Source organism: Alosa pseudoharengus, unplaced genomic scaffold (genome assembly GCF_046254945.1).
Source record: "Alosa pseudoharengus isolate Yale_2024_CS ecotype anadromous, Long Island Sound unplaced genomic scaffold, YU_APseudo_1.1 YU_APseudo_1.1_scf_2, whole genome shotgun sequence".
NCBI lineage: Eukaryota > Metazoa > Chordata > Actinopteri > Clupeiformes > Clupeidae > Alosa > Alosa pseudoharengus.
In genome coordinates, this window is record NW_027468663.1 from 22,229,121 (window position 1) to 22,251,808 (window position 22,688).

Here is a 22,688-nt window from a genome sequence, read left to right on the forward strand (position 1 = left end):
CATCCGTAAAATAAATTGATTTGGTATGTATTTAAGATAAAGCAGAGCTTGGATGTTTCTGAAACCTTCCACCGTGCAGCTGCTATCTGAGTGTGGCTATCGGCTATCGGCTCTCAGCCGCAACTCAGTGCAGATGGAGCTCAGAAGGATCTGGTGGAACACGGGTTACTTTTGTATTGCTGGCTCTTGACTATGTCGGCAGAACTCAGCTGCATGCCAGTAGAAACTGTTGTAGAAATGGAATGGCAGGCTTGATAACCATGGTCCATGCTTCAACAGAGAAGAAATACAATATTTTGTGTGTGTGTGTGTTGTGTGTTGTGATTAGGTGCGACGTCTATAGAGCAGTACTGTTTGCGTAAGGACGCATGGAGACAGGTGGCTGTGATGAGTGGCCGCAGGTTGCAGTTCGGGGTGGCTGTACTGGACGACCGGCTCTACGTGGTTGGGGGCAGGGATGGCCTCAAGACCCTTAACACAGTGGAGTGCTACAATCCCCGCAGCAAGACCTGGAGCGTTATGCCACCCATGTCCACCCACCGACATGGTTTAGGTACGCGTAGCTCTGATGACCACCTATACTCCTCACACACCTATACTCCTCACACACCTATACTCTTCACACACCCATACTCCTCACACACCCATACTCCTCACACACCCATACTCCTCACACACCCATACTCCTCACACACCTATACTCCTCACACACCTATACTCCTCACACACCCATACCCACTCACACACCTATACTCCTCACACACCTATACTCCTCACACACCCATACTCCTCGCACACCCATACTCCTCACACACCCATACCCACTCACACACCCATACTCACTCACACACCCATACTCCTCACACACCCATACTCCTCACACACCCATACTCCTCACACACCCATACTCCTCACACACTCATACTCCTCACACACCCATACCCACTCACACACTCATTCTGGTGCACATCTTTGTCACTGTTCACTGCCTAGGCCAGTGTGGTAAACCAAAAACGCAAGAATTAATGGTGATCGTGTGCAGTCTGTCAGTCAGTCAGTTTGAACTGTGATGCCACCGACAGATGTGCCTGTTTGCTTTAGGGCTTTTAGTGTGTTCATTTAATTTCCCATGTGGTGGAATTAGAGCTCCGCTCACCCAGCATCTGTGTTGCGCAGCTGTTCTTGCTACTAAATCCCTCAATCACGGACGTGTCAAAGAGCAGTCATCTGCCTTGTGATCACTGCATGAGTGTGAATGGGAGAGAGGAGGTGGGGAAGAGGGAGATACTGAGTGGCTTTGGAGAGAGTGCATTGGATCACCAAAGGCTCCCCCTGTTCAAACACATGGCATTAGCCAGGGGCAACTCTCCATCAGTGAGGTGTTTTGAGTTAATCAGCAGCTCAGTGGAATTCCCCGAAAACCACAATACACTACACGTCCACCTAAACCACCAAGCCATCCATAGCTCTCTTTAAATATCTCTTTTTGTATGTTTGTGTGTTGGGGTGCTGTAGGCGTGGCAGTGTTGGAGGGGCCGATGTATGCGGTGGGGGGTCATGATGGCTGGAGTTATCTCAGCACTGTGGAGCGCTGGGATCCTCAGGCACGCCAGTGGAGCTTTGTGGCTTCCATGGCAACACCTCGGAGCACTGTGGGGGTTGCAGTCCTCAACAGCAAGTAAGTGCCATTGCTCAGAATGTATTTGTATGCATAGGCATCCATATTGTCAGTTATTCTGCTGGGAAAAATACAAACTCAGACGCTAAACTATACATTCTAATTTTGAAATGTGAAGATCTACAGTATAGATACAATACTGTGTGGTAACACAAGTACGACTACATAAGGTCCTAATGTATGGCTTTAGAGTATGGCTCTACTGTATGCGTCATGTGGTTTGGGTGTGCCTGTGCAGTCTCCTGATGCTGTGTGTACTGGGCAGGCTGTATGCAGTGGGGGGCAGGGATGGAAGCTCGTGCCTGAAGTCTGTGGAGTGTTTCGACCCGCACACCAACAAGTGGAGCAGCTGTGCACCCATGGCCAAGCGACGCGGGGGGGTGGGCGTGGCCACCTGGAATGGCTTCCTGTACGCCATCGGAGGCCACGACGCTCCCGCCTCCAGTCTAGCCTCCCGTCTGTCGGACTGCGTGGAGAGGTGAGGAGGCAGAGGGCAGCACTGCGTCATAGGCTACAGTGGGAGGGACACGACAGCTCATGGTTAGGGAGTAGCCTATGTGATTTGAAATGCACTCATTTTTTATATTGAGTGAAACGACAGCTCATGGTGAAATGTTTTAACAAGCTAATATTTTATCTTGTTTACAGTGATCAAGAAGTCTGGTAGGAACTCCTGAATTAGATTAAATGAATTAATCTAAATTTAACTATACCCTGTGAAACAGGGGACCCAACCCTTAGTTATATGTGTGCATAAAATGTTTATGGATGGATGAGTGTGATTTCCTTAGGAACAACAAGCCTAAAAATCCACTCCCAATTAATGGTTCAGGTTTCACTGGGTAAATGTCTAGTCTGGTACTCTCAGACTACATCTACATCTCGTATCTCTTTCACTGGGATTATGGTCTAGAAAGGGTTTATGGTCTAGAGGCTAAAAAGAGCTTGATCCACCAGATTTCTGCCTGGCCAGTCAGTAGGCTATAGGGAATGGTTGATTTAATATTTTTCTGTCATTTGAAATGCACTCATTTGCATTGCCTCTGACACCCATGTAAATCCATATGGAGGATTTTGACAAATACATCCCAGTAAAAACGGCAAAGTCCATGGAAATCCATAGTGAGTTGAAAGGAAAGCTCAGAAGACAATCCTTCAGCCCACACTGATATTATTCATTAGAAAAATCAACACAGGAAGCCAACTTCCCTTATGACCGCTATCCACCTTTCATCCTATCACAGGCCTTATTGTATCTGGCTTTATATATCTGGTATGCAAACTGAATGATATTCAGATGGTACTTGGGTCACATCTCATCATCTCTCTCCTGACTGACCTGCTGCAGGTACGACCCAAAGACAGATGCCTGGACTGCTGTAGCTCCCATGAGCCTCAGCAGGGATGCCGTGGGAGTGTGTCTCCTTGGTGACCGTCTCTATGCAGTGGGTGGATATGATGGGCAGTCGTATCTCAACACTGTGGAAGCCTACGATCCCCAGACCAATGAGTGGACACAGGTAACCAAGGGAAACGTGCCATGACTTCTGTCTGTGTCTGGTGTTGTGTCTCACTGTGAGTCACCTCATATCAGTCATGTGTTTCAGCTCTTCACATGCCTCTCCCATCTGTCCTGTCCGTGGCAGAACATTTTCTCTTCCTCTTTTGATCCCCACACATGTCTTCCTTTCTTGTGCCAATATGAACTGGCTATCTATCTATCTATCTATCTATCTATCTATCTATCTATCTATCTATCGTGTTGCTAATGCACTACTATCTCCTTCATGTGTTAATGCAGATGAAGCTGTGTTGTATTGATGTCCTTTTGTGTTTGTGGTGCTGACAGTGGGTAGACAATTTCAGTTACTTTCTACCTCTGTCCCTCTTCCTCACCCTTCCTGTTGGGGTAGGGACTAACTGCTGAGTCGTGTAGATCAGGGGTCCCCAACCTTTCCAATGTTCCATATGTGTTGTGCATGCATTACTTGAAAAGAACTAGCTGAACAGTATGAACAGTGAAGGTAACAAACTCTTAAACATGTGAAAAACGTGAACTTGAAGAAGTGAAAATTAAACAATATGAACTATGAATATTGAACAACTTGAAGCTACATCTATCAAGTGTGAACATGTTTAACAAAATATGGGAACAAAACATGGGAACTAAACGTGCATTACGAATATAATCAGTGGGAGCCCTGTGCTTGTTTCCCTGCAACAAGAAGGTTCCATCTGGGGGTGATGGAAGATGACACCCTCAGTGTGTTTGAAATGTCCAGTCGATTGCGCAATTTGGTCTTAGTTGCAGTCATTGCCGAAAACCCGGCCTCGCATAGATAGGCCTACGTGGTGGGAAATGGTAACGTTTTCAGCGCTTTTATGGCTATCTCGGGATATTCTGCTTTGGTTTTGATCCAAAAACCCGCCAGAGAGGTTTCCTCATACACACTCTTAAGACCACCGTCATTTGCAATTTCGATCAATTGCTCTTCCTCCTGCGCTGACAAGTTAGGACTATTCGGGATATTGACAAATGGGTTGCGGACCCACTCATTGGTTTGCCGTGGATCTTTGGAGGATGGGAAGTAACGCTCAAACTCATTTGAAAGCGCAACAAGGTGATCGCGGACCAGCTGCGAGAGAAAGGGCCCTGCCTCAGTCTCTCCCAAAACCCCCACTACTGTTTGGAACATATCAAATACACCCTAGTCCACTCGTCGTCCCCACAAATCAAGCTTGGCTTTAAATGCAGCGACTTTATCTGCCAGTTTAAAGACAGTCGTCATTCTCCCCTGGAGTGACAGGTTGAGGTCATTAAGCAACCTGAATATGTCACACAGGTAAGCGAGTTTTGACACCCAGTCCTCATCACTAAAATGTGCAGCTAACGGTGACTTTTTTTCTGTAAGAAATCTCTGCAGCGGCTCTCGCAACTGGCCAATGACCTGCTAAAGATGCTTGTTTTTTGTTGCTCATTCTAGCAGTTTAGCTAACTTTGTGTGACACTACCGTTCACCAAGAACTGATCAAGTGAAGTGAGCTGACCTGAGGCTGCGCAGCGCTGAAGGCAATATGTAAAGTGTTGAAGGTGGGACAGACAGACGTAAGAAAATAGACCTTGCAAAATGCAAACATGCGTGCAATCAAACAACTGCATATAGGCCTATATCATGTAAAAACGTGACATTATTGCGAATTAAATTGAGTTTAGTTTGCATGCATTTTTTTTTTAAACTCATGTGGTAGGCTACGGCCCGGTTAGGAATGTCCGCGGCCCGGTGGTTGGGGACCGCTGGTGTAGATAATAAAAATGTCCTGCACAAGACGTCTTGCTTGGCCCTATACTAAAATCTCTCTCTCTCTCTCTCTCTCTCTCTCTCTCTCTCACTCTCTCTCTCTCTCTCTCACTCTCTCTCTCTCTCTCTCTCTCTCTCTCTCTCTCTCTCACTCTCTCAGGTGGCACCATTGTGTTTAGGCCGAGCTGGTGCGTGTGTGGTGGCCGTCAAACTCTGAAAGCAGTTCAGCCAAACATTTCTTTGTAGCAGTCTCCAGGGAGCGGCTTAGCATCCCCACGAGACAGAATGTAAACTCCTCCTCACGTGACTCTACATGTGTACATACAGTCACACTGACCCATACAAACTCGCGCAGAGACACACAACAGACCTGCTCCTTTTTAAAGGAGTGCTTTGTCTGTGGCGGATCTTAAGTGGGTTGCAGTGTTCCACATGCCCTTAGGCTTCCCCCTGTGTTGTCCTCGTGCTCGCTCAGCCTGGTCCTGCTGCTTACGCAGGACAGGGCAGGGCAGGACAGGACAGGGCAGGCTGGGTGGAGGTTGCCTCTGACCTGTCTGCAGCCAAGCGTGAGACACCAGCAGCTCAGCTCTGTAGGCAGTAACTGAGAGGAACTCACCAGCCTGAAAGGACTATCAGTGTCCTGTATCAGCTGCCTGCGGATTTGTAGGCTTTGTCCCAAAACATGTTCTGCATATCAACTCTGGATTAGGCTGGAAGTATCGGAGAGGATGATGTTGAGATGAAATTGGGTTATATTAACTGATACTGTATTTAGCTGTATGTGATGAAATTGGGTTATATTAACTGATACTGTATTTAGCTGTATTTGTTCCTGTGAGTACCTGCTTCTGCTGAACCTGTTTCCCACTCTCTCTTGCCGTGGTCATTACACATTCCAGTGGCCTATAGTTTCATATAAGCCACCTCCATTACCCTCCAACCATACACATACGGACACAAATACTCTCTTCCCCACTCCTTGTCATCTTTTCAGCTGACAGATGTAGGAAAGAGAGAGAGAACATAAAAGCATGAGATGAATTAGTCATTGTGAATGCTCCTGACAGGAAGAGAAACCCAAACGGAAAGGACAGTAGGGCAGATAGTGGGTATTGAGAGGGCAGCTCAGAGGTGTGATCATTCTAAAGTATCTGACAGACAGGTTATAATGAGCATGTTCATATTCATTTTGGTGAATGTGTATCTACAGCCAGGGTTGGACTGTAAAAACAGATCCGAGCTGACCAAGCTTAAGCTCCTGTGATACAGACTCACTGTTATAAGAAGATCAAAGTTAACGGGACATTTTGCAGCTGTCTGTGCATCCTGCTGTTTGGCAGGTCGTGTTCAGTTGTGTTGATATTAGGTTTGGAGGACATTCAGTACAATGCCCACAGTCTGATACCTTTTTCCCGCTGAACAATAGATGAGTTTTGAAGTGGAGAGATAACAGATTGGGTATTTATATTTGATGCTCTGTCTTTCCAACCTATTATTCTCCCTGGGGGCTCAGCTGAGTAGAATGATAAATGGATCCCAGTGATGTTTAAATCTCTTCCCTGAAGCTGAGATCTTCTTTCTGGTTGTGAACCAAGTAATGACCTCTAATCACCCCCCCTCCCCTTCCTTTCTCTTTCTTTCTTTCTCTCACTCACACACACACACACACACGTTTATTATGCTCACTGAGTTGAATTATGGACCATGGGGAGACTGAAATGCTAAAGTGTAATGTAAAAAATGTAGCAAAACATAGTTTTTGCTGTTGAAAGGAGGTGTGAATGTCATGGCAGTAGACTATTTGATGTCTGATTTCCCTGCTCTCAGCGGCTCATTTCACTGACACTATTAGGGTACGTTTGTGTAAATGCTATTGACACAGCCCCCCCTGCTGTGAGGAAACAGATTTTTGTTTGTCCATGATGACTCAGCATGACTGAGAGGCAGAGACAAAGCATGTGGAATGCACCATCCATCAAGACCCTGCTTGGACAGACCACAGGACCAGGGAGGACAGACCTTCACCAAGGCGGCTTCAGACATTCATGTAACTGCAGGTACAAGGCATATCACAGATGGTTGCTACTAAAAGACATCAAATGAAGTTCCATTCTTTTTACATGTGTAGCCTTTGGCAGCTGTTACAGTATGGGTGAAATAAAGTCTCTTTTCCCTGAGTGCTGATCCAGGATGTATAACTTTTTTGTGCACTGTGTTGGAGGGCATTGCCCCATGCAGTTTTGCAGTACATACAGTACATATGTCTTAAAGTCCTAAACAAGCAACGTTATCACAAGCTCTTACAATGTGCATACAATTGTAACATTTTATGTGTAGATATGGACGGAATCTGTGTAGGTGGTTATTTAGAGTTTTGTTGTTTCTCTCTCTGTGTGTGTGTGTGTGTGTGTGTGTGTGTGTGTGTGTGTGTGTGTGTGAGAGAGAGTATGAGTGTGTGTGTATGTATGTTTGTTAGCCTATTATTTTATGACGAGACCATTTTGATGTATGGGTATTTTTGTTATGATGTATGGGTATTTTTTTTTCTTTTGTACATTCCACTGTTATTTTATTTGATTGAGTTTTATATTAAAGTGGAAAAGAAAATCAGTCATCTGTGTCCTATGTGTAATATTCTTAGGTATATGCACACTGATGCACACCGTTTCTGCACTGATTTCTCTCGTCTCAGATCACTCGAATAGTGTGTAAGGATACTTTATTACACATTTCCACACTACTAGAGCTATCTACCAATCCCACTGGTTTGTTTGACTCTTAAATGCATAATCAGTGCTCCCCATTGAGTTACACCTGAGTAGTGTACACAGAAGTGGTTTAATTCAGTCTTTGTGGAGTCCAATTCATTTTGGAGTCACAGAGAAGTCGTGAGACACTGCCCTTTCCCCTAAGCACTTATTACAACTGGGAGCTCAGCCAGGCCAGTCCAACTATGATTCATCCTGCTGTTCACAGTGCAGGAACTTTAAATCATCAAGGCCATATGAGCTAACTGCCAAATGCAAGTGAGAAGTGGGTCGCCTGTGGTAAGCATCTTTCATCTGTTTGCACCTCAAGCATCAAAATTGATCGATGATCTAATGATGTAAAAATCGAAGCATATCAAATGTTTTCCGTTTTGTATTTTTGACCAATTCATGAATAGCGATTTGTCGCCCCCTCCTGTTGAATCATAATAGTAAATAATAGTAAAATAAATAAAATAGTAAAACAATATATATATATTAAATATATTATTATATGTTAGGATATTGTATTACTTTTATTATATCGATATTACGTTTGTGTATAGAAGTACTTTGCTGGCTACAGGTCGTAAAGACCAAATAGGTGAGTGAGTGACTTATAAAATAATTCGCAAGTTCAACGCATGAGCAAAGATGTAGCAGAAAGATGATAACGTTACATCATTTCTGCTGTCATCAAACAGATATATGTCAGTCTATGGTCATCAAAGAGGACTATTTGTGCCGCTCTTCATTGATTGGCTCTGAGGTCGCTATGGGTGACGCCGACGCTTAGACTGACGAATCCTGGGAAATGTACACAAGTCTTGTACAGCAGTTTAGCCTTTAAACGAAAAGTATGAAGGTATGTAATTCTGTTTTTGTTCCCGCCACAACATCTTTTCTGATCGCAGTATATTAAACACGTTATGCTTTGGTGTATACGTCGCGGAATTATTTGTGTGGGTGGTGAAGCTCATTCTTAGTTTGTTGGTTAACATTAGCTTCATGGCTACATTTAACGTTAGCTATCCTAATCAATAAGTTAAACGCATAGCTGCTAGACGGTAAAAGGGGGCACTTAACTTTATGTGACTTTAATGTTGGATCAGAATTCAAAGTAATGTTACGTGTGTGATGTGTCTTTACTTAGCTAAAGTTAACGTTGAGTTACACTACTTACATGCGCAGCAGCAACAGACGATATAATTGCATTTTAGGTTGCGCTAACCAGTACGTTACCATTAGACATACGTTAGCTATTGCAAAATATTTAGTTGGAAACCTCAATAACCCTAATGATCAAGTGCATTTATGCCACAGCGCGTATTCACAATCGCAGAGAAAAATTGGCAGGGGTCCTGCCTGCATTACAAATGGCAGAAAACTTTGGGGAATTATCTTGCCGTTGCTGGGTAAGTAACACACATTTGTTTTCTACATGGTGGATGCTAAATATATAATTTAATGAAAACACTTTCTACTTTAATTACAGAATGATCTGTTGTGGTTGTCAGGAGATTTAGATAGTATTAAACAGCTGTTTTGTTTTCTTTTGTTTTTTAGTTTCGACAACACCGTAAAGATCTTCGATCGGCATGGGCAAAGAATGAATGAATTTAATCTACCAGGGTGCGTATACAGTGGAAACCCCACTTAAACTGTTCCTTGATTTAGTTGTTTACTGCAGTGTATTTCTGATATTTTATATGTTTGTTACTAACACTGCAAGAACAGAAGTCAAGCCCATGTTAAGCATATAAGTCATGAGTGCACCATAGTGCACCAGGCTTAATATAATTTGACAGGCTTCTATCTGTGTTGGCCTTTCTCATCTTCATTAGAAGGTGCATAGGAATGGATTGGGATAAAGATGGGGACACCCTGGCAATAATAGCAGAGAAGTCAAGTGCCATCCATCTATGGGATGCAAATGTCAACAAAACGTCACAGTTAGACAGCGGCATGAGGTAGGTACATATTTGTCAAAACTATGTGAGGATGTTTCTGTGTTATGTAGAGGATTGTGACTTGAGTGGTCTTTTTTCATTCATATTTTTTGACACACAGGGATCAGATGTCTTTTCTGCTGTGGTCTAAGACTGGGCCTCTACTTGCTGTGGGAACAGCCAAAGGGAACCTGCTCATCTACAACCAGCAGACCTCCCGAAAGATACCAGTTCTTGGTAAAGTATTAACACAACATATGTCATGTTGAGGATGATGTCTGAAAAACATTACTTTAATATGATAAATAAACAAAATATTACTATTTTGTGGTAGATTGATGCTTTTGTGCTGTGCTCTGACTTAGGTCACCTCTGTTTGTAGCATACTGTCCCTACATGATGTAAAATGTACATAAGTTGTTACGCTAATGTTGAATGTTTTAAGCCAACATTCAAATGTGATAGGCAGATTATGTTATCTGGGCAACATTATATTGTAACCACATCACTTAAGGGAATTAAGGGAAATGAATTTGTCATTGCCTATGTTTAGGTAAGCACACAAAACGCATCACCTGCGGTTGCTGGAGCTCTCAGAATCTATTGGCCCTGGGCAGTGAAGATCGCAGTGTAACAATCAGCAACCATGAAGGGGACACCATTCGACAGGTCTGTACGTGTGTCACCATTTGCTCTTCCTTATCAATGTCACAAACCTTGCTCGTTTTGGTTTTGTAAAGCACCTTGACACATAACAACCTGCTGAATTTTCTTCTATAAAAGTATGTTAGTACATGAATGAAAAACGCATGTGTCCTTGCTCTTGCTCTTATCTCTCTCACATTCACACTCTCTCAGACATCAGTACGGTCAGATCCTGCAGATATTCAGTTCTCTGTGATGAAGACAGATGAGAGATCTTCACCAGGAGAGAGCACAGTAAGTCAGTGAGAGTGAGTGTGTAAATTGAAAGGTCTGTTGACAATAATCTGAACCAATGACCAATGAAGAATTTATGTTCTGAAGAAATAAAGGCAAAACTGGTCATTCATATTGGCAAAACAGCATGTATACAAGTAGAACATAGAACATTGCCCAGGCAGTGACAGGGCCGAGACTGGGCTGTAGTTCTGTGTGCATGGTGAGGTGCTCAAGAGAGTGAGTGTCATGGTGAAGGTGCAAAAAGTAGTCCAACAGTAGTCCTGTAGTTATGTGTGCATGGTAAGGTGCTCAAGAGAGTGATTGTCATGGTGAAGGTGCAGAAAGTATTCCAACAGTAGTGCAACAGTGCAAGAATAAGGTCTAGAGACCAGCATAAATAATATGGACAAATATGAGAGTAAAGTATAATGTAGACAAGGTAATATAAAAAACTATGTCAGTGCAAGAACAGGTTGAGGTAATAGGGTTACAGCCATTCAGTATTGTAGCAGAAGCCATTGGTCATGTGTGCTAATATAGCATTAAAAAAACAGTGGAGCAGTAAAACTAGTAAAAACATTAGGCTGTGGACATTAGTAAAACAGTAGTAAAACAGTAGTAAAGCAGTAGTAGGCAGTCAGTACTCAAACATGGAGAGGGTGGAGAGGGTCTTTACATGGCTTGCTGTCCTATTTCAGAAAGCATTATCATTAAGCCACGTGGACTGCTTTGAACAAAACTCAAAAATATTTTTTCTATTATAATGAAGAAACATTTTATGATAAAATGTATTTATTCAGGGGAGCAGAAGGGGAGGAGAAGAGAAGCAGATGGGGGGGAGAAGGGGAGGAGAAGGGGAGAAGGGGAGGAGAAGAGGAGGAGAAGAGGAGGAGAAGGGGAGGAGAAGAGGAGATGGAAATGAAAGGAGACGCAGGATAGGATTAGTGTACAGGGTAGCTGGTGGCCATGTCTGTGAATCCTGGCTCCTGGAGCTTTGGGAAGCCCTGTTTGCTAATGGCTAATTTTTTGTCCTATGTGATGTAGGTGAGCGTTGCTGTGGGGAAGAAGACTCTTTTCCTATTCAACCTGAATGACCCTGATAACCCCATTGAGTTGGCCTTCCAGCAGCGCTACGGCTCCATAGTCTCCTACCGCTGGTATAGCCTCACTGCTATTCTCACATTAGGCCTTTAGACTGCTGCTGTCTGCCTACATTCATTTGAGAGGCATTTAAGGTGCATAGCAAGGAGTTATTATACAGGATGAATGTTGTACTCAAAAGGAAGTATCAGTTGTTGTGTTATAGTAATGAGTTCATTTCAAGCTACACAGTAGCTAGATGTTCAATTTTCTATTATATTCTCTCATATTCTATTTCTCTCATTATTTAACCTTTCTTTTTCTCTCTATACTCTCTCTCTATCTCTCTTTCTGTCTCTTTCTGGTCAGGTATGGGGATGGATATATAATGATAGGATTCTCTCAGGGTTATTTTGTGGTCATCTCCACTCACATCCGTGAGATTGGCCAGGAGCTCTTTCAAGCTCACAACCACAAGGACAGTCTGACCAGCATCGCCATCTCCCAGTCTCTCAGCAAGGCGGCCTCCTGTGGAGACAGCTGGTATGTCTGACCTAGGGGCTCCAGGGGCCAGGAGAGGATATGCATATATCCATATGAACTGGACAGAAATAGATCAGCTTTGACATCCTCATTTGTATTTGGGCAGAAAGTGCTTTAGAAACTTTGTTTTTTTCCCCCGCCAGTATAAAGATCCATGACCTCACAGAACTCAAGGAGATGTATGCCATCATCAACCTGGATGAAGAAACCAAAGGTTTAGTCAGCACACTTACACATGCTCTGTGAAGAAACCAAAGGTTTTGTCAGCACACTTACACATGCTCTATGAATTATGTTCATGTATTTTTGTCATTTGGTTGGGTATAGAGTCCATAAAGTACAACACACACACACTCATCACACACATCATACGCTGACTAGTAGCTGGATCAAAGAGTGTGTGCGCACTGTTGCGTTTGTCAGGTCTGGACCAGCTGTCATGGACAGATGATGGACAGCTGTTGGCAGTGTCCACCCAGCGTGGCTCTCTGCACGTGTTTCTCACACGACTGCCAATCCTCGGCAGCAGCTCGGGCACACGGATGGCGTACCTCACGTCACTATTGGAGGTCACGGTCGCTAACCCCGTGGAGATGGTATGCAAACGCACACCAACACATAAACACATTGTGGAAACATAACGTTTATATGAGTCACTTCTGAGCCACCATTTCTGTGATATCTTTCATAATACTTACTCTTGATTGTGTCTCGTGCCTTTTTTCAAAAGGAAGGACCATTAGCTGTAGCAGTGGACGTGGAGCCTAATTTCATTGCTGTAGGGCCATACCATGTTGCTGTGGGGATGAATAATCGGGCATGGTTTTACGCTGTAGGAGAAAATGGTGTGTGAAAGAGAAATTGAACAACCATTTTTGCTTCTTCAAATGACTTGTTTAACTTATCAGTACTATCTTAATTGTTTCTTTTAATGTCTTATATTTCATGTCCTTGAAATGGCTTCATGTCCCCCGTTTAATTTGCATGTTTTTGTTGCATGTGTTTAGCAGTAGAAAGGCTGAAGGACACTGAGTATTTGGGCACGGTGGTGAGCATGTGTCTGAATGCTGACTACGCAGCTGCACTGTTTGAGGGGAAAGTGCAGTTACACATGGTAGGTAGTGTGTGTGTGTGTATCTGCGTGGATGTGTGTGTGTGGGTGGGTGGATGGATGTGCACGCATGTATGGGTGTGCATGTGTATTTTAGGACCTCAGACAACACAGCATTTTTATTGAAAGGGATGCATGATATGAAGTCTTTGCAGAGCTTACTGCTCATCAAGCAGAAACTGATGGTTCTTAGTTTGGCACATTTTCAATTTGTGAGGGCCATCATATGTGACATGTTTAATGTTAATTGTAATTTTGCTTTGTGTCTTTACGTATGTTCATCAGATTGAGGGTGAGGAGCAGGAGGAGAGGCAGACAAAATTGTTCTCTGGTGATAAATATCGCATCATGAGCCACGCACTTACTGCTGACTTCCTGTTCTTAGGCACTGATGTAAGTCAATCGTGTGGTCAATAGCAACTCTGCTAATGGCCTACCTATCATTTGCTTGTAAATTGCTTGTAATAATCTCTTCTGACTAGTTTTAGCCGTTTGGCTGCTAATACTCTCCCTCTCTCTGTCTCTCTCCCGCTCATAGACGGGCTTGATCCAGTGCTTTTTCATTGAGGACTGGCAGAACATTAATGAGTATCGCCACCCGGTGGGTGTGAGGAAGGTTTTCCCCGACCCCAGTGGGACACGTCTCATCTTCATAGATGACAAGAGCGATGGATTCCTTTTCAGCCCGGTAACACCCAAGTGTGCATATGCACACTCACAAACATTGTATCCAAGAGGGCTAAAGCCACTATTTTCAGTGGAGCTGTGTCACATCATATGTACTAAGAAGAGTCTGCAATGCCAGTATTACCACTAAAGTCGGTTAAAGAAATCAACATGATAAGCCATTGTTTGACGGGGAAAATAGCTGGCAGAAATGACCTATTCCTCCCGGGTTGGTTGCCTTCAACTTAAACTTTCTCCAGAGGCGATAAATCGCATGGAGATGTGGATTTTGGATATGGGTGTGGCAACGTAGTCTTTTTTGCCAGGGAACATTCGAATGCTAGAAGCTGTGGTAGCAGCAGCAGAGAGGGCTGAAGCGGAGTCATCTAGAAGCAATGGTAGTAGCCCACTAAGAAAGCCCAGATTTCCATCCGATAATTTGCGAGAATGTCTGCTGAAACATTTAACATCTCAACAAAGATGTAACCTATACATTTTCCGTACCTAGCTCCAAAGTTGCAAATGGGTTGCATTAGAAAAATGTACATGATTAAATTGGATGATATTGGATGAGATCACATGCATATCACGTGAAACTACGCAACCTGTGCAGCTTTCAGATGCTGCTAGTTCCTGTGATAAGTGGTTAGTGAGAAAATTTAATCATATTTGCATTCGGCATAAAGCTCTGTATCCATCTCCACACCCATTTTTCTCGGTGGAATATCTCAAATTCTTCACTCACCACAAGACAACCATATATCAAAATAAATAGCAGACCTTTATATTCAGTATATAAGGCAATAAGCATTCCTCTCTGTACAACAACCATATATCAAAATAAATAGCAGACTTTACCGAATATAAGGCAATAAGCATTCCTCTCTGTACAATTAGCCGTTCTCGAGTAATCCGGGATTTCTGCATTTTCTCCAACTTTGGGCTGGAATTCTCAATAGCACTGCAAAATAATGAATTTGCTTTCCATATCAAAGAATCAAAAGTTGGTCACAGCATGCACAGATAAACTGTGCCTTGGGCTACATGACATCTGCACATATGCAGGCACAGGTCAACTGTGCCTTGGGCTACATGACATCTGCACATATGCAAGCACAGGTCAACTGTGCCTTGGGCTACATGACATCTGCACATATGCAGGCACAGGTCACTTCAGGTCGCAAATGCAGAGGAGTTTATGGCACATTCTTCATCCAAATGGTTCTGTGACAAGATTTCAGTAAATAAAACGATTCATAATAATTACAATATTCATGCCAGTACATATATTTTTGTAAATTGTTCATCCATAGAGTATCCCACATCATGATGTTTATATTGCCAGGTTCCTGACAATCCCAACTACACAAATTTGAAAAGATATTTGTATTGGCATGCTTTGACATATACAGTATGCAATACCATGAAAAATAATTCATGATATGCAAGTTATTTTTCCTTGTTAAAAAGGCTGATATAAGAAATGTGGAAGAATTATAGCACCGTGCATTCCCAGATATGGGTAGCCTAGACTGTCCAGAAAAATGTATAGCATATATAGATGGCAAAAGAGCTTAAAAGTAACAGTAGTAAAATTACACTAAAAGTAGCTGAGGCCCCAAAGGGTTACTAAACATTAAATAACAATAAATAGTGAATTGTCTGAGATTTTACTTAGCTTTTGATCTTCTCTCTTTGCTTGTTTCTCATTGTTCAGGTGAATGATGCAGTGTGTGAGATCCCTAACTTTTCTCCAACCATCAATGGTGCTATTTGGGAAACCTGGCCAGGGGATAAGGGGGTCTTTGTGGCCTATGATGACGACAAAGTTTATACCTATGCCTTCCACAAAGACACCATTCAGGGTAGAGCGCTACACAAACATAAACATGTGCATTCACACACACACACACACACACACACACACACACACACACACACACACACACACACACACTGCAAGACACACACTACAAGCTCAACATCAGATACAGAAAATGCTTAAAATGCTAAATTAATTTCCGTCTCCTTCTGCCTGTCTAGGCTCCAGAGTCATCCTTGTGGGTGGCACCAAACTTCCATTTTCCCATAAGCCCTTGCTACTCCACAATGGGGAGTTAATATGTCAGACACAGAGTGGCAAGACCAACAGTGTGTACCTGAGCACACACAGTTTTGTCAGAGCCCGATTCTCTGAGGCCTCGAGAGAGCAGCTCACACAGATGCTCCAAAAGGCCCTGATGCTCAAGAGGTATGATTAAGCATCCTAGCAGATCACTCTGTCCACAAAACACACATAAACAGGCATCCTGATGCTCAAGAGGTAGGAATAAGCATCCTAGCAGATAATTCTGTCCACAAAACATACATAAACAGGCAGTATGATTAAGCATCCTAGCAGATCATTCTGTCCACAAAACACACATAAACAGACATCCTGATGCTCAAGAGGTAGGAATAAGCATCCTAGCAAATCACTCTGTCCACAAAACACACACAAACTGACATCCACTGTATGTCATATAAGCGTGTGTCTTCCTGCGGCGTGTGTTAGGTTCCTGGAGGCATGGGAGATGTGTAAGCTTCTTAACTGCTCAGAGACGTGGGCTGAGATGGGGCGGACGTGTCTGCATCACATAGAGGTGGAGCTGGCAGTGCAAGTGTATCGCATGATGGGGAATGTAGGCATGGTCATGTCCCTGGAAGATATCAAGGTCAGAAGGTCCTTTGTGTCTCTCCCTTCATGTTGACTTTAACATAGAAGCATGTAGTGATCTCTGTGTTCTGGGCCATTCTAACTGGCAGGGTATAGAGGATCAGAATCTGCTGGCTGGCCATCTGGCCATGTTCACTAACGACTACAACCAGGCCCAGGACCTCTACCTGGCCTCCTCCTGCCCTGGGGCTGCTCTGGAGGTACCCATGGACATATACAGCCACCATGCACCAATTACACCACACATCATATCTCCACATATACAATAATCATATACAGCCACCATGCACCAATTACACCACACATCATATCTCCACATATACAATAATCATATACAGCCACCATGCACCAATTACACCGCACATCATATCTCCACATATACAATAATCATGCACCAATTACACCACACATATCTCCACATATACAATAGTCATATACAGCCACCATGCACCAATTACACCACACATCATATCTCCACATATACAATAGTCATATACAGCCACCATGCACCAATTACACCACACATATCTCCACATATACAATAGTCATATACAGCCACCATGCACCAATTACACCACACATCATATCTCCACATATACAATAGTCATATACAGCCACCATGCACCAATTACACCACACATCATATCTCCACATATACAATAATCATATACAGCCACCATGCACCAAATACACCACACATCATATCTCCACATATACAATAGTCATATACAGCCACCATGCACTAATTACACCACACATATCTCCACATATACAATAGTCATATACAGCCACCATGCACCAATTACACCACACATCATATCTCCACATATACAATAATCATATACAGCCACCATGCACCAATTACACCACACATATCTCCACATATACAATAGTCATATACAGCCACCATGCACCAATTACACCACACATATCTCCACATAAACAATAGTCATATACAGCCACCATGCACCAAATACACCACACATCATATCTCCACATATACAATATACATTCATATACAGCCACCATGCACCAAATACACCACACATCATATCTCCACATATACAATATACATTCATATACAGCCACTATGCACCAAATACACCAGACATCATATCTCCACATATACAATATTCATTCATTCTTTAATAATGTGTGTGTGTGTGTGTGTGTGTGTGTGTGTGTGTAGATGAGAAGAGACCTGCAGCACTGGGATAGTGCGCTGCAGCTGGCTAACAGGCTATCTCCAAACGAAATGCCGTTTATCTCTAAAGAGTACGCCATCCAACTGGAGTTCATGTGAGTAACACTCACCTGTCACTGTGGAAGAACAATATAGGTGTGTGAGTTTAAAGTCATATGATATATCTTTTTTCAATATAGGTGTGTGAGTTTAAAGTCATATGGTATGTCTTTTTTCAATATAGGTGTGTGAGTTTAAAGTCATATGGTATGTCTTTTTTCAATATAGGTGTGTGAGTTTAAAGTCATATGGTATGTCATTTTTCAATATAGGTGTGTGAGTTTAAAGTCATATGGTATGTCATTTTCAATATAGGTGTGTGAGTTTAAAGTCATATGGTATGTTATCTTTCAATATAGGTGTGTGAGTTTAAAGTCATATGGTATGTCATTTTTCAATATAGGTGTGTGAGTTTAAAGTCATATGGTATGTTATTTTTTAATATAGGTGTGTGAGTTTACAGGCTTGCTCTAGCTATTTTTACTTTTATACAGCAGTTTGGTTGCTGCAATTACCTGCGGCATTCAGCCTCTGACCAAACCACAGCCATTGCGATATCTGCCTCTAACGCAATGCCATGATGAATGAAGTCATGAAGTATTATGTTTTGATCACACAATTATTGTATTAGGTGATCTGCTATTAATGAGACATGCAGTGATGTTGTATTTTGTGTTCTGTCCCCTGGCAGTGGAGACTATGTGAATGCACTGTCCCACTTTGAAAAGGGAATGACCCAAGAGAATAAGGTCCGTATGTAGTAGCACACAGAAAGTAGTACAACATTGCCATCATTGTCTGTTTCCATTTGTTTTGAGTAAATGTAAATGCTTTCCTACATTTACGGCGACAAACTGAGGTGTGCTTGACCTTTCCCCTGTACCAGGAGCATGATGAGGCGTGTCAGGCCGGAGTGGCACGGATGTCCATCCGCATGGGAGATATCCGGCGTGGTGCAAACCTTGCCATCAGGCACCCGAGCCGAGCGCTGAAGAAGGACTGTGGGGCCATCCTGGAGAGCATGAAGGTGGACATGCAAGAGGGCCTCAAGTCCACTGTCTGCCCCTCGGCTCCGTCAGCCTCACATCTGTGCTTATTCCCATCTTACACACAGGGCACTGTGTCGTGTCCCTGTCTGAGGCCTTCCGTAGGTTAACCATGTTAATGTCTTTGTGTGTTGTAGCAATACTCAGAGGCAGCCCAGCTGTATGAGAAAGGCCAGTATTACGATAAAGCTGCATCAGTCTATATCCGCTGCAAGAACTGGTAAGAATTGGTCACACTCACACATGCCTCTCATGTTCCACTCTTCCTAGTTCTCTGCCACGCTTCTCAAATTGAAGTGTACATTCACAGTTGAGCATGCTGGACAAATGCGCAATTATCACTAGCCTGCTGCCCCACTATTTTGTTTCGTCAGGACGTTTGTGTGCTTTGTCAGATGCCCTTAACTTATCTCTGTCACAACCACGGAGGCCTCTTATGTAGCTACAAAGTGAAAGTGTGTATGTCTTCAGGTCGAAGGTGGGTGAGCTCTTACCTCAGGTGTCATCTCCCAAAATCCATCTGCAGTATGCAAAAGCCAAGGAGGCTGATGGCAAGTAAGTGTCACTAAACAGCAGTCGCAATATTGACAGAGTACACACATACTGTGGTCTCTGGTATACATTGTTGCCATTGTAGACTCCTGTGAATCTGTGATGATCATACATACAGTACAGGCCAAAAGTTTGGACACACCTTCTCATTTCAATGTGTTCTTTATTTTCATGACTATTTACATTGTAGATTCTCACTGAAAGCATCAAAACTATGCATGAATGCAAAGTTATTTGGCCCACAGATTAATATTTGTCAAGTTATGGCTTGCTGAATAAGGTAAAAATCTACTTTGAATAAACTAGAATATAAGACATGTTTTCAGTTATTTCACACTTTTTTGTTAAGTACATAATTCCACGTGTTCATTAATAGTTTTGATGAATCTACAATGTAAATAGTCATGAAAATAAAGGAAACGCATTGAATGAGAAGGTGTGTCCAAACTTTTGGCCTGTACTGTAGATCACATTACCTACCCACTGTACTTGTGTGGATGAATGTTGGTTTTAGCTGTTTTTGTTATTGTTATATGACGACATGGAGAGAATAATTAAGAACCTACCTAACCTGTCCATGGAAGTTGTGATGTTCTGTGAGGTGAAGTTCTGATGGTCTGTGGTCAGATTTAAGGAGGCAGCGATGGCCTATGAGAGTGCCCGGGACTGGGACAACGTGATCCGCATCTTACTGGAGCATCTCAACAACCCTGAGGAGGCTGTGCGCATCGTCAGGGAAACACAGTCCATCGACGGAGCCAAGATGGTGGCAAGGTCCGAACAAAACCCTCAATCAAATTATGCTTTGGTGTCCAAAGGACCATCGGCAATACAAAATACACCACTTGGCACAGGGTGACTGAATGAGATTGATGGTTGTGGTTTGTTGTAGGTTCTTCCTGAGTCTGAATGACTATGGTTCTGCCATTCAGTTCTTGGTGCTGTCACACTGCAGCGACGAGGCCTTTCAGCTGGCACAGCAGCATGATCAGATGGAGGTGTATGCAGACATCATCGGTCAGAGAACTCTTCTGCACTCAATGCATCATCTCCCTCACTGCATCATCTCCCTCATTGCATCATGTCTCTCACTTCATCATCTCCCTCACTGCATCATGTCTCTCACTTCATCATCTCCCTCACTGCATCATGTCTCTCACTTCATCATCTCCCTCACTGCATCATGTCTCTCACTTCATCATCTCTCTCACTGCATCATGTCTCACTGCATCATGTCTCTCACTTCATCATCTCTCTCACTGCATCATGTCTCACTGCATCATGTCTCTCACTTCATCATCTCTCTCACTGCATCATGTCTCTCACTTCATCATCTCTCTCACTGCATCATGTCTCTCTGCATCATGTCTCTCACTGCATCATGTCTCACTGCATCATCTCCCTCACTGCATCATGTCTCTCAATGCATCATGTCTCTCTGCATCATGTCTCTCACTGCATCATGTCTCACTGCATCATGTCTCACTTCATCATGTCTCTCTGCTCTCACTCAAGTTGGAAATGAGCTTTTTTGTTGAGATTTCCTATGTTGCTGTATGTATTTAAAGTGGGTTGCGTAACTGGCTTCTTCTGTGTTTTGTTGTGCCCATCAGGCCCCGACGCCACAGCGGAGGATTACCAGAGCATCGCACTGCACTTCGAGGGGGAGAAGCAGCACCTTCTGGCGGGGAAGTTCTTCCAGAAATGTGGCCAGTTCAGCAGAGTGAGAGAAGATGACATAATCACATGCTCACACACACACACACACACACACACACACACACACACACACACACACACACACACACACACACACACACACACACACACACACACACACACACCATCCCTTGGTAATGAAGTTTATTTAACTGGTCGAATCTAAATGTCAAATGCTTGCCTTTCGACGGCTGTTTATGATTTGTAACACACCCTCTGTCTGTTGCTCCTCTCTCCTTCCTCCTCTCTCCTTTCTCCTCTCTCTCCTTCCTCCTCTCTCCTTCCTCCTCTCTCTCCTTTCTCCTTCCTCCTCTCTCCTTTCTCCTCTCTTTCCTTCCTCCTCTCTCCTTCCTCCTCTCTCCTTCCTCCTCTCTCTCCATCTCACCTCGTCAGGCCCTGAAACACTTCCTGAAGTGTCCAAACACTGAAGATAGCTTGGCCATAGAGAAGGCCATCGAGACTGTGAGTATTAAGTCTCTCTAAGGCCCAATTCACACCAAAGATTTACAACGAGACAAAACCGTTGCAGAAAGGAGTTGCAGCTGTGTAAATTAGATGTTGCCCGTCGTTGCAGGCCGTTGCGAAACATTCACCATGTCTAGTCGCAGTTGCAAGGTTTTAGAATGTTGCAGCAAGTTGCTGGTTTATAGAATGTTGCTGCTCATCTCGTGGCGAATCTTTGGTGTGAATAGGCCTTTTTAGATGCCATTCATGAACATTGTAGTCATTGTGATGACAAGTAATGATTAATAATGTGTGATGGAAGATGATGGCTATGTCTTCCAGGTTGGAGAGGCTAAGGATGATGCTTTGACCAATCAGCTGATAGATTATCTGATGGGAGAGAGTGATGGCATGCCAAAGGTAGGAGAGCCGATGGGACAGACAACACAGTGCTGCAGAACTGCACCTCTACGTATCTAAGCGTTGTCACTCCAACTCATCGTGTGTGTTTTCTGCTCTGTGTACTCTACTGAAAAGTGTCTCTCATCTTCACTTCTGCCCCTCATGCACGTTTGATGTGCATAGACTCTCTCAGTGAGTAAGACACTGTGCAGTGCCCCTTAGTGGTGGTTTTAAGAAAGTGCTAGTGATGAAAAGCTGGAAACAAGCATGAGACTAGTGTCAGCCCCTTTCACCTGTCCCTGACGTGAGCCGTGGCACCTCACTGATCCTAAACCATCTTGTTGGCTGAATGTGTTTGCATGTCTGTGTGTGTCAGCCTTCATTCTAGTCTCTAGCTGAACTGCTCTTGTGAACTCAGAAGTGTGTGTGTGTGTGTGTGTGTGTGTGTTCACTTTTCTGCTCCTCGCACCTCTCAGGATGCCAAGTATCTGTTCCGGCTCTACATGGCTCTTAAACAGTACAGAGAAGCAGCACGGACCGCCATCATCATTGCCAGAGAGGAGCAGTCTGCA

General features: G+C 43.5%; 2 protein-coding genes across 5 annotated transcripts in view; both read left to right on the forward strand.

Annotated features, from left to right (window-relative positions):
- klhl5 (kelch-like family member 5) overlaps positions 1-7,587 on the forward strand; it is a 33,144-nt gene extending 25,557 nt beyond the window's left edge. For all 3 annotated transcript variants that reach the window (XM_076294209.1, XM_076294210.1, XM_076294208.1), the window contains exons 7-11: positions 329-553; positions 1,516-1,678; positions 1,944-2,156; positions 3,027-3,198; positions 5,138-7,587. In XM_076294209.1, coding sequence (XP_076150324.1) covers positions 329-553; positions 1,516-1,678; positions 1,944-2,156; positions 3,027-3,198; positions 5,138-5,194 — 830 coding nt within the window. In that variant the 3' untranslated portion in view covers positions 5,195-7,587. The remainder of the gene's footprint in view (positions 1-328; positions 554-1,515; positions 1,679-1,943; positions 2,157-3,026; positions 3,199-5,137) is intronic.
- A 940-nt stretch (positions 7,588-8,527) lies between these two features.
- wdr19 (WD repeat domain 19) overlaps positions 8,528-22,688 on the forward strand; it is a 16,282-nt gene continuing 2,121 nt past the window's right edge. The window contains exons 1-30 of one of the 2 annotated variants that reach the window (XM_076294211.1): positions 8,528-8,589; positions 9,048-9,139; positions 9,291-9,356; positions 9,569-9,694; positions 9,795-9,910; positions 10,227-10,342; positions 10,532-10,612; positions 11,639-11,751; positions 12,044-12,217; positions 12,361-12,431; positions 12,641-12,813; positions 12,948-13,062; positions 13,225-13,331; positions 13,614-13,721; positions 13,867-14,016; positions 15,712-15,859; positions 16,038-16,245; positions 16,549-16,708; positions 16,800-16,910; positions 17,900-18,009; positions 18,645-18,702; positions 18,840-18,980; positions 19,137-19,219; positions 19,471-19,554; positions 20,179-20,325; positions 20,444-20,568; positions 21,165-21,274; positions 21,664-21,732; positions 22,057-22,134; positions 22,593-22,688. The exon at positions 22,593-22,688 is cut by the window's right edge and continues 1 nt beyond it. In XM_076294211.1, coding sequence (XP_076150326.1) covers positions 8,584-8,589; positions 9,048-9,139; positions 9,291-9,356; positions 9,569-9,694; positions 9,795-9,910; positions 10,227-10,342; positions 10,532-10,612; positions 11,639-11,751; positions 12,044-12,217; positions 12,361-12,431; positions 12,641-12,813; positions 12,948-13,062; positions 13,225-13,331; positions 13,614-13,721; positions 13,867-14,016; positions 15,712-15,859; positions 16,038-16,245; positions 16,549-16,708; positions 16,800-16,910; positions 17,900-18,009; positions 18,645-18,702; positions 18,840-18,980; positions 19,137-19,219; positions 19,471-19,554; positions 20,179-20,325; positions 20,444-20,568; positions 21,165-21,274; positions 21,664-21,732; positions 22,057-22,134; positions 22,593-22,688 — 3,342 coding nt within the window. In that variant the 5' untranslated portion in view covers positions 8,528-8,583. The remainder of the gene's footprint in view (positions 8,590-9,047; positions 9,140-9,290; positions 9,357-9,568; positions 9,695-9,794; positions 9,911-10,226; positions 10,343-10,531; positions 10,613-11,638; positions 11,752-12,043; positions 12,218-12,360; positions 12,432-12,640; positions 12,814-12,947; positions 13,063-13,224; positions 13,332-13,613; positions 13,722-13,866; positions 14,017-15,711; positions 15,860-16,037; positions 16,246-16,548; positions 16,709-16,799; positions 16,911-17,899; positions 18,010-18,644; positions 18,703-18,839; positions 18,981-19,136; positions 19,220-19,470; positions 19,555-20,178; positions 20,326-20,443; positions 20,569-21,164; positions 21,275-21,663; positions 21,733-22,056; positions 22,135-22,592) is intronic. The other variant, XM_076294212.1, reaches the window with a different exon arrangement.